Source organism: Phyllostomus hastatus, unplaced genomic scaffold (assembly GCF_019186645.2).
Source record: "Phyllostomus hastatus isolate PE091 unplaced genomic scaffold, TTU_PhHast_1.1 phas_contig_16, whole genome shotgun sequence".
In the NCBI taxonomy this organism is placed as follows: Eukaryota; Metazoa; Chordata; class Mammalia; order Chiroptera; family Phyllostomidae; genus Phyllostomus; species Phyllostomus hastatus.
This window is the reverse complement of record NW_025333643.1, coordinates 26,329,285-26,341,403: the sequence shown is the minus strand read 5'-3', so window position 1 is coordinate 26,341,403 and position 12,119 is coordinate 26,329,285. Positions and strand designations below refer to the sequence as shown.

General features: G+C 35.3%; 1 protein-coding gene across 1 annotated transcript in view; it reads left to right on the top strand.

The window, feature by feature from the left end:
• The first annotated feature begins 969 nt into the window (after positions 1–969).
• TMF1 (TATA element modulatory factor 1) overlaps positions 970–12,119 on the top strand; it is a 42,480-nt gene continuing 31,330 nt past the window's right edge. Inside the window, exons 1-5 of the mRNA XM_045832406.1 lie at positions 970–1,380; positions 3,699–4,906; positions 6,875–6,978; positions 7,615–7,741; positions 10,009–10,114. Coding sequence (XP_045688362.1) covers positions 1,239–1,380; positions 3,699–4,906; positions 6,875–6,978; positions 7,615–7,741; positions 10,009–10,114 — 1,687 coding nt within the window. The 5' untranslated portion in view covers positions 970–1,238. The remainder of the gene's footprint in view (positions 1,381–3,698; positions 4,907–6,874; positions 6,979–7,614; positions 7,742–10,008; positions 10,115–12,119) is intronic.

Sequence of the window (12,119 nt, the reverse complement as noted above, 5' to 3'; positions counted from 1 at the left end):
AATTAGAAGTCCTGGAAGAGGGATTTTTAAAGAAAAATAGTTCCTTATGGCTTGCTTGGTTCCTTACAGTGGGGTAAAATCCTCAATTATAGGGAAAGGGTGGGCAGTTAAGATAAATAATCACAGGAAGGGAGTGTGTAATAAGAGAATGTAATATTAGTGATGTCTGTGGTCAAGTGGAGTAAAAGATATTGTCAAAAGAGGCAACCATGCCAGCTGAGTCTTCCATGTTGGTATTCTTATTTTTCGAAATCAATGGGAAATTTGGATTTTTATATGAAAGTTGGCTTTTAAATATTGGTAGGATTTTACCTTTATAGGTGCCAAACTAAACATAGCCACTGATTAGATTAGGAAGGCCACTAGTTAGATTTCTTCATATAGTTAAGTGTTTGAAGAGTGCATGCAGAAAACAATTGTATTTTAAATAATATGCATAGTACATATTAATAGAGTAATAGGCTTAGTACTTCCCAGGTTTGTTTTGACCGGCGGAGAGTGGACCTGTATTGTGAGGGGGAGGTGCCCTTTGTACCCTTATTCTAGCCTGTAACTCATTGTGGAAAATGGCTTTATACTTCCACCAGGTGAGGTGGGGCAGGTTTTTAGGCAATATCCAGTGTTTTTAGGTAAAAATCCAAAACCAGGGTTTCTCTTTAAGGTCAAGTTAACACGGAAGTAATTAATTGAGACAAATCGCTAAGACGAGTACACTTCCCAAACTTTCTTTTGTTTGCAATTACTGCTGGCAAGGCACTAGCTCTTAATACGGCGGGTTATTTGGTAGGAAGGAGTCTTCATGAAAAGTCGCTGATTCCAGAGGCATAGGCGTCTCTCTGCTGAGAATTCCTGCCCAAAGGCTGGAATTACTGTCAGTGGAAACAGTCAGGTGTTCCTCAGTAACTAGTGGCAACCCTGGGCTACCGGATGTGACGTTAATGTTCCTCCTGTTTGGTCTCCAATGACGGAACTCCGGACTCGGCCGTCTGGTGGTTGTGTACGTGGAAGTGACTGGCGCATGCGCAGTCGGCCCTGTCGTCTGGGCTGTGGGAAGCACTGAGGGTAATATCCCCGGCTCAGGGGAGACCTGAGGTCATGGGCACCCCCTGACAGATCCCACCGAGTGGAGAAGTGGGCGAAGTTGTTCCTCGCACCCTCCCCTGGGCCTTCGCCGGTCGGCCTGGCCCTCGGCCTTCCCACCTGGAGCTACTGCCACCACTGCCGGCTGAGGAGGGAGGATGAGCTGGTTCAATGCATCCCAGCTCTCCAGCTTTGCTAAGCAGGCCCTGTCTCAGGCCCAGAAATCCATTGACAGGGTCCTGGACATTCAGGAAGAGGAGCCGGGCGCCTGGGCTGAGACCATTCCATACGGAGAGCCGGGTAAGGGAGCGGCGGTGGGTTGGGCCGGCAGGTGAAGTGGAGGCTGGTCCGGTCCTCAGGCTTATTTAGACTCGAGTTGATTGTTGCACTTTTCAGAGGGAAAATCCGAGTTTGCATTCCTCCTAGCTTTTGGCTCTGGGGGCGGGTCCTGCCGGCTTCACGTGACCAGTACTTGGAGCAGGACGTTCCCCAAATTGGAGTGGCCTGGGACACTGTTAAGATCCCAAGTCCGGAGTCAGTCACTGGGACCAAGGGACGGTCGCCAAAGTTGGGCGAGCGCTTCTGCTCCGTGCAGCGACTGTGTGTCTCTGGCTTTCTCCTGTTAACTCTAGGTCCTCGGTCCGGTCCCGGTCGTACGTTGTCAGTGTTTCACCTAGAGGAAAACCAGTCTCAGAAAGGCCAAGTGACTCATCCAGGCCACTTGGCGGGAGGGGGTGGAGTGTGCTGCAGAGACGACCCAGGGATCCTGGGGCCCAGATTTGGGGGTTTATTTACAGATGGCTGTTTCTCTTTGTTGGATTCGTCAGGGATCTTCATTATTTTTGGCTCTGAGTGTAAGGAACAGTGTGGGGTAAAGATTTGCAGGTTTGGGGTGTGTGTGATCTCTGTGGAAAAGAATGTTATTCTTGACTACTTTCTGAGTTTTTAATTTTACATCGTTGGGAAGTCAGAACCTAAATTTGAGGTATCACATTTTTAGAATTTTTTGCCATTGCCTATATCATGATCTTACTATGTTTTACAAGATGTTAGACCTTGTTTGAGTAGCTTAACTTCTTTTTTCATAGGCACCCCACATGTTGAATTACAGAACTTTAGAGACGACAATATAAGTTTTAAACACAAGGATACTCGTTTTAGGAAACCTGGGGCTTGAATTGCTTGCTATATATTTTTAAAAATAGGTTATTCAGAATACACTCAGATGTCAGTGAAATACCATTACCGTTTATTGATCACCTATGTTTTATTTTATATTGCTGTCATTATGACATTACCAGTGTTCAAAATGAACTAATTTAAGTGGATATCAGAGAAACCTGGGCTTTATATAAAACATTCCCCAAGAGGCAAATTTGACTTCTGTAATTCATTAAGATGACTTATTAAATTAAATTAATTAGTAGACTTAGTCTGCCTGTTCATTTATATCTTTAATTTTGGTTTTCGCCTTTTCACATTGTTTTCATATGCTGAACAAATGGATGTAAAACTATGTCCCTAAACTGAAGTTTCTTGTATACCTCACCTCCAAAACCATATTAAAGGATATAGACTTTAATGCAGGGCTTGGTAGTTTTTAGGAGTTTTTAGGTAATTTGTGTTCTGGCCACCAACTTCTAATTATGTATAATTTGTGATAATTCTGGTCAGCCACTTTTGAATTTTGAAAAGGTAGATTTTTTTAAAAAGAAGAAATGCTTTAAATATTTTAGAGAATATGCCATGTTTACTATTGGGTGTTTTGGTAGTGTGTATTTCTATGACTAATAAATACAATTATCTTATTTTTAAATGCAGGATATTTTCTCTGGAGTGTTTTTAAAAATCCTAGTATAAATTACCATCTATATCAAAAAAGCAATAATTCTAATAAAAATGCACATTTCTGAAATTCATATGACCTTCTACTATTTGCTGACATAATTTGGAATTTAGGAAGAGAGCAAAACTTTCTCACAGAGTGGGTTTGGAAAGTGAGACTTGGAGAATATGCTTGTCATTAAGTGGATGAAAATGAATTTTCCTCTAGAAGTCACTGTTCCCATCAGTTTACTTTGGTCTTTGGAAAAGGATATTTGTCACCAATATTTTGGTTCAATTTTTTACTGTTGCCCTCTTCTCCAGCTCATAACTATATTTTATTATTGATAGTTCAAGAATAAAATTAATATGAAACTAACTGAATAGAAGGAAGGATCAATTTGCCATGACCACACATGACCTTTAGGTGAAGATACTGCCATTATGAAATGCATCATATGTGTCTAGGACTTAGCGTGGGTTTTAGAACATGCCATTACTTTCTTAATTTGTTGTGGGAGGGAATAACAAACTTGCTTCTGGTAGTCCAGGCACAGTCCAGTCATTTCCCTAGTTCCTCTTGGGCAGATTTACACCAGTTTTCCTCTTTAAGGGCCAAAGTTAACCTGTGAACTAATTAATTATATAACAAACATGGAGATACAAATTATAGGTTGAATTCCATAGATTTTCTTTTTTAAAAAAACATTTATATTGACTTATAATAATGATTATAATATTAATATAATATATTTTTATTTTTAAATATATGTATATATATTTTTTTGTCAAAGGAATAAGTCCCCCTGTCAGTGGAGGATGGGATACTTCAACCTGGGGGATGAAATCAAACACTGAACCTCAGAGTCAACCAGTAGCCTCTCCTAAAGCAATTACAAAGCCAGTTCGGAGAACGGTGGTAGATGAATCTGAAAATTTCTTTAGTGCCTTTCTCTCTCCATCGGATGTCCAGACCATTCAGAAGAGTCCAGTGGTATCAAAACCACCAGCTAAATCACAGAGACCAAAAGAAGAAGTGAAAAGCACGTTACAGGAAACCTTGCATACTGGACAGTCAAGAACAGCTGAAACAATTGAGTCAAAAGTAAAAGACTTCTCTCCTTGTGTATCCTCAGGGGAAACTCTGGTAGTAGGTACTCTGCCACCTAAAACTGAAGGGAAGCATGGAGAAACCATTAATAAAGAATCTGCTATGAAGGTGTCAACCATAAGTTTGAAAGCATCTGAGAGTATAGTGAATGTGAGAACAACTAGGGAAAATGTATCTAATATGTCTATGCAGTCTCTCACAGCAGAAACAAAGGACATGACCTCAGAAGCAAAGGAACAAAAACACGAAGATAGACAGAGTAATACACCTTCTCCTCCTGTTAGTACCTTCTCATCAGGTACTTCTACCACCAGTGATATTGAAGTTTTAGATCATGAAAGTGTAATAAGTGAGAGCTCAGCAAGTTCAAGGCAAGAGGCTACAGATTCAAAATCAAGTCTTCACTTGATGCAGACATCTTTTCAGCTTCTCTCAGCATCTGCTTGTCCTGAGTATAATCGTTTAGATGATTTCCCAAAACTCACTGAGAGTTGCTGCTCCTCAGATGCTTTTGAAAGAATAGACTCATTTAGTGTTCAGTCATTAGATAGCCGAAGTGTAAGTGAAATCAATTCAGATGATGAGTTGTCAGGCAAGGGTTATGCTTTAGTACCCATTATAGTTAATTCTTCAACTCCAAAGACTAAAATAGTTGAACCTGTTGAAAGAAAATCTGAAGAAGTAAATGAAACATTAATTATACCCACTGAGGAAGCAGAAATGGAAGAAAGTGGACGAAGTGCAACTCCTGTGAACTGTGAACAGCCTGATACCTTGGTTTCTTCGGCACCAGTGAATGAAGGACATTCTGTCTCAGACAAGGTGGCTGAGCAGTGTGAAGCTGCTGAAAGTCAGCTAGAAGCACTTTCTGAGAAGGAAGATATTTGCAAGGTAATTCTAGAAAGTGAAAGAGGTTTTTTGGATTGCTTCTCAGAGATTAAATCATGTGTTTACTTTTAATATTTAGTGATGCATAATGACTTGTACTGATTTTAAAAAAGGCCTTGTGCTATTTAAATGTGGCATTAAGGGCCTTAACATTGAAGAATTATTCACAGTAAGTTATTTGAAATTTCTCTAAGGCAACTATGATATTAAGTTGATATTTCAGTATAACAGCATAAAAATGTGTTCCTTTTGTGACTTTGCTGTTAAGTCCTTATCACCTTAGAATTCTCTTATATAATGCTCATTAATTTGTCATTTTGCAAAGGACTATCTTTGTAAGTTAACATACATCTTCAACTCCTTTGCAGATAGAGCTAAAACAAATCTAAATATTACATGGTTTTTCTTAACATCAAAACATTTTTTACATGTTCACATTATTTGTAGCAAATCTTAAATGAAAAATTATTTTTAGATTAATTATTAATTTTTTAAAATTTATTGATTTGAGATAGAGAGAGAGAAACATTGCTTTTGTTGTTCCACTTATTTATGCATTCATAGGTGGTTTCTTGTAGATGCCCTGACCTGAGTTCAAACCTGCAATCTTGGTCAATCAGGATGACACTCTAACCAACTGAGCTACTTGGCCAGGGCTTTTAGATTAATAATTGATGTATTCTGTAGTTATTATTAATTGCTTTAGTTAATTTTTTCTCTTTTACGTTATTTTTAATATTTCCTATTAATAGCTGTCTGATAATAATAAGGGGAAATGTCCAAAGAACAAAGGCGTTGCTTAGGATGTCAAGTTGCTTCTACCTAACACATGTAAAAGGTTGTAAAATCTTTAACTAACATTAAGTAAGTCACAGTTTTGGTTTTTCCTATGATTTTTAGATATAGAAATTGAGTTAGATCTGCCATCTTTAATAGACTTCTCTGAGATACAGGATGTCTTGAACAAATGTCCTGTAAGTGCCAGGGACTGAATTATTTAATGTAAAAATGTGCCAGATTCTCTTACCTGGGTTTAGTATAATTCACAAACAAAATGTGATGCTATAGCTTTACTAGCAGTTTGAATTCCTAGAAAGCAATACTATTTTTTATCAATAAGATATTTTTTAACTATTTTCAGAAGGTAAGTGATTTCTAAATTAATCTAGACCTAAAGTAAGATTTATTATTTATTTATTTTCTTAGTATTAAAGGCGCCATTCTTCCCCCATCATATACAAGTTTGTCACTGCTTCAGCAGGACCTAAGCTGCTAGTATATCCTAACCATTCCTTTTTGTTCAGCTTTGTTCTGATATATTTTACAGATTTTTAAAATTGCATATCTATGGATTTTCTAAAGTTATGTTTTAAGTGCAAATTATCATACTAAAATTAGTCACATGTTACATGTTTGGATTAAAGAGTAATATGGAAGAACATATACTTGTATATCCCCTACCCAGCTAAGATATAGAACATTGGTAGAGGCTTTGAAGCCCCTCTTTTATTATTATTATTATTATTTATTTATTTAATTGTTTCTATTTTCCTCTTTTGGTGGGATACATACAGTCTTCCCAAGTTTTTGCTGTTACAGCCCTCTGTAAGTGTTCTTGTATAATAACACATGCAACAGGTTTCTCCTTTAAGGTAGACCCAAAAGTAGAATTTTCTACATCAAAAGGTATGTAGATCTTCAGGTAGATATTGCCCAATTGTTTTTGGAAAATGGCTTACTAATTTACATTCCCACCTGCTATGTGCTTGTACTAATTTATATTCTCCTGCCAGCCTTGTATGAGTATTTTTTGTACTATATTCATTTTGTTCTCAATATTATTTTTAATTCTTCTTATGAGTAGTGCTGTTTTATTGGTTATAGTGGTTAGTTACCTTTTCAACTCATCACTGCATGTAAAATGGTCTTTTAAAGTTAAATGTTTGACTTTTGCATATTTTCCTTTTCTAGAGAGTTGAATTTCTGAATGAGAAACTGGACAAAAGGGAGGCTCAGTTATTATCCCTTAGTAAAGAAAAAGCACTTCTAGAAGAAGCTTATGATAATCTTAAAGAGTAAGTATTTAACAAATGTGAATGATTTTATACATTTTGTAGAGGCTTCTATACTTGGTTATTATTTAAGAATGTATTTTAAATCAAAATAGTTTATAATTTAACTTGTTTATAGTTAGAAATTTGAATAGCATTTCAATTCTAACCTTAGAGATTACCTTTCTCCTTACATTATCTTTACTGTATTACCTTTAAAGAGAGGCATTGAAGAGAGGTATTTTGCAGGGAGGGGGGAAACCTATTTCCCCTTATTAATAATATTTTAGAGGTAAGGTTTAAAACATGTCTTTAAAGAAAACACTGATATTGTAATTTAAAACAATACTGAGTATTGGTTTGTTTTAAGGAGGTGATTGGTAGAATGTAGCACAAGACTCAAACTGAAAGATTTTACTTTTATATTATTTTTACATGTCAAACATTGGTGACATTTTTAGTTGCTAATGGGTTGTCTTTCAAGTGTAATAAAATAAATTAATCAGATAATTTTCCTCTAAAAAGTTAGGATGCCTAAAACTAATTTATTTTATATATATTGAAGACAATGTTATTTTCCCTTTGTAAAGTGAACTCAACCTTATTACCTTTGGACTATTTAAATAACTATCCTTACTCTCAGTATTATTTTAAATTTAGTGAAATGTTCAGAGTGAAAGAAGAAAGCAGCAACATTTCTTCTTTGAAAGATGAGTTTACTCAAAGAATTGCAGAAGCAGAAAAGAAAGTTCAGCTAGCCTGCAAAGAGAGAGATGCTGCTAAAAAGGTAATGGAAGTTTAAAGTAATATTAATTAAATTATGTAGAGACAATAGATTTTTAGGAGTACCTTCATACTATTTTGGTATTGGAAAAAAAGAGAGGGAAGAGTAAAAGGATACTATAGAAAACACTGAAATTGTACATTTTTCAATACCTTTAGAATTATAGATTTTGATACTTTAAAAAATTCTAAGTACATACTTGTCCATATAATTTATGTATAAGTCCTTGGAAGATGTATAGCAAGGATCACTAGAATAATTTTTGTAAATGATAATTTTGTTAAAATAACACAAGTCTAAATAACACTAAGTAAAATTTATCGTTACTCTCATTTGTTATTTTTCCACCACTTCAAATGTATTTATATATACATATATACACACACATGTATACATACATAGGTATATATAATTCTTCAGGTCAAAGTATTTCTAATGGTTAGTGACTTTTGGGAGGCATAACATTTATTCTAATGTAGGACTTCTCAACCTCAGCACTATTGACATTTTGGGCGCATAATTTTATGTTGTATGGGACTCTCCTGTGCATTATAGGGTGATCACCAGTGTCCCAGGCCCCTACTTACAAGATGACAGTATCACTCTTCCCTACTGAAGTCCCTCCTTCTCTTCAGTTGTGCTAATTAAGAATGTTGCCAGACATTGCCAAATGTCCCCTTTGGAGCAAAATCACTCCTGTGTGGGGATTATTGTTCTGAGTCTTATAATTTGGAACAGTTGGCTAGTTCAGAAATTGATAATCCGCTAAGTTAAGTATTCACTTATGTATTTAATTTTTTTAAGGTTAGTATTTATTGCTTGTATCTCAACTCTGAGTAATAACATTCCTCAGTATTTGCCATTCCCAGTTCGGTTGCTTTCCTCCTTCTTGACCAGTGTTAATGTTAATAGTGTATTTATAATTTTTCTGTGTATACTCTTACAGAAAAGAAATATATACTTCCATTTGCTTAGTTGCCTTAACTAGCTAGCTCATTTCAGACACTGATAATAACCTCAGACTACCTAACCAATTTATCTCCTCTTGTCCCTACTGTATTTCATTTAGACCAGTTTAATCAAGAAATTAGATTTTAAGTAATGTTTGTTTTGTGTACTGCATTTTGAATTATAAATCTAAAATATATCCAAATCATTAACTGTAGGTGGAAAAAATTTAGGCTCTGAATTTTAACATATTATGTGTACTACCTTCTATGAACTCCCTGCATGGGAGGCTTAGGAAATTCAAAGGTAAATTGAATTACCTTTAGTGATGAATTTGCTTTCCTAGTGATGGAAGACATCGTCAGCAACTGTGAAGTACTAGGCAGAATGAAGTAAGTTCTAGAGATAAATAAGCAGTTTGGAACGGTATCACAGAGGATGAATTCTGACCAGGGGAACTGAGAAAGGTTTCATGGAAGACATGACATTCTACTAAACTTTGATACATGAATCAAATTTGAAAGTTGGAAATGGATAGTAGTGTTGTGGGTGATTCGGAGTATGGACTTTGAGGCTTCACAGACCTGGTTTCAAGTCATAATTCTACACCCTTAACAGCTCTCAGACCTTCAGAGTTTACTCAGTCTTTCTGAGTCTTAGTTTTCTTATTTCTCTAATTGAATAATACAGGTGCCTCCTTCATAGGTTTATGAAGATTAAATGATATTGGATGCAAAGTATACTTTACATATCTAGTAAATGTTAGTTGTTTTAAGCTATTATTTAATTTCAGAGAATCTTTTAAAACCAAATTTTAGGTTATAGAACACTTTGCACATCACCATACTTTTCCATTGTAGCTTTAAAGATAAACTATCTTGACATGTTTCTACTGAACCTCTGCTTTAGTAAAGTAGATCATACTTTATATAATCATGTTTTTCCTGTCATTTCCCAGTACACTAGTGTGAGTTTTCATAAGGAAAAGAAATACAGTGAGAAGTGGAGACATGTACTATTTGAAATGTTATTCCACATATGCTTATAGAAAATGTGGAGTATTGAAATTTAACTTACTCTCTTTATATTTCTATATTAAAACCTATATGTATGTGAATTCGGGGGTTCTATATCGTTTTCAAAGCTGTTTCCTTAGTCTTAGTAAACCAAGGCAATAAATAAATTCAGGTTAACAGAACAAAACTTAGATATTCTTATCAAGAATGTGATTATTGATGACTTCTTTGAATGTGGAAAAAATTGAAATGTATGCCCAGAGTGAAAGTAATTCTTCATGATATTTACATTATTTTTTAAATTAGGAAATCAAAAGTATAAAAGAAGAACTTGCAACTAGATTAAATAGTAGTGAAACCTCAGACCTCTTGAAAGAGAAAGATGAGCAGATCCAAGGATTAATGGAAGAAGGTATGTACTTAGTTGATTATGAAAAATATTGTGAAGACAGGAAAAATACTTGCCACTTAGTTAGCTGCTGCTTCCTAATAAAAAATATTGGAAGCAAGGAAGGGTTGAACTTAAATCTTAGAAATTGTAGATGATAATTTATGGAAGGATGGGGAGCAAGATGTATAGAAGCAGAGATACACATATGTAGCTTTTTGTTTCTATGGAGGGATAAAAATAACTCCTGAAAAATAGAAGTTTGTGCTTCCTGAAGAAAGCTTGTAAGAGATGTTAGAGTGTGTCCTTTAAACCAAGATATTTAAGGTTATAATTCTGGAGTTTTTGTAGTGTCTGAATTTCTAGCTTGGGACTATATGGTATTATTATATTATCCTGGTATTTGCTGGTGAATTTTTCATTATATTCATGTTTTAATTTTTCATTTATTAAGTACTCTGTGAAAAGGTTTATAATTAGCAGGATTATATAAATTAAAGATTCTTCATGAGATAAATCATTACAAATGATCACTGAATTAATTTTGTTAGTATTAATAATATAGGAAAGAAGGTAGTTTTGGAAAAAGTGTTCAAGTGAATTTTTCTTTTATTTATTTTTCTTTTTTTTAAATCCTCACTCGATATATTTATTGATTTTAGAAAGAGTGAAAGGGAGAGGGAAAGTGGGGTGTAGGGAGGAACATTGATGTGTTCCCTCCAAATGGATGAACCTACAACCTTTTGTTGTGTGGGGCGATGCTCAAACCAGTTGAGCCACTGGGCTAGAGCCTTTTACTTTTCTTAATGTTTTGTTAGTTAAAAGAATAATATGTGCGACTTGTAGACATTTTGAAGTTACAAGAAGTGTATGAACAAAGAGAAAAAATAGGTCATAATTCAGTTTTATAATGAATTGTTCATTTGTTCTAGTCTCTTTTTCACACATTTTTAATATATTTTAAAACATAATTAAGATCATATATCTAATTTGCAATCTTCTTTTACATTCCCCTATTCCCTTAAATACTTTGATACCATCATGAATGGTTATATTCAAGTTCATTATATGGATATATCATAAAATGTCTAGTGTTTTCCTAATATTGTACATTTATTTCTAAAATGTTAATATTACAAATTATGGTGTGATGATTGTTCCCGTGATTAAGTCATTGAGCTAAGTCAATTTTCAGAGTTAAGTGTTTGAGAACAATAGGAAACATTTGCTTCGTTTAAAAGAGTTTACCCAATTTTTTTTTTTCATGTGTGAGGGGGGGCCCTCCCCCAGAATAGAATTATCTTCTGGTGGGTGGGCCCTTTGTAGTATAGGCTTCCCCTGGTAGGTGAGTGTTCTAGGAACCCATCTGTATCAGTGTGCCAGCTGACATTGGTGTGAGGCTGCATTCAGCTTCAGTGAATTTTTTTTTTGAAGACTCTTTCAAACTGTTTGCCCATTTCATGATGGGTGATTTGTGAGCTCACCTGCCCACACTGAGGTGGCTTTAAACAGTTTCTGACCAAAAACGGCATGACCAGCATGCCCCACCTTCCTTATTCACTTTATCTCACCCCCAGCATCTTATTTTTGTTTTCCTGGATGAAAAAAAAATCCTCAAGGGGAAACGTTTTGCCAGTGTGGAAGAGGTGAAACAAAAAAAAAACGATAGAAGTACTAAACGGCATCAAAATTGGTGAATTAAAAAAAATATTTTGAGCAATGGGAAAAAAATGTCTTAATAGGTGCATTGCATCAAATGGAGCGGACTTTGAAGGTGACTACAGTTTAAATATGTAAGAATAAATTAAAAAAACTTTTAAAAAATTTATTTATTTATTTTTAGAGAGGGAAGGGAGGGAAGACAGAGAGAGAGAGAAACATCAATGTGCGGTTGCTGGGGGCTGTGGTCTGCAACCCAGGCATGTGCCCTGACTGGGAATCGAACCTGAGATGCTTTGGTTCATAGCCCATGCTCAATTCACTGAGCTACGCCAGCCAGGGCTCAAATTCACAATTTTTTATAAATAAA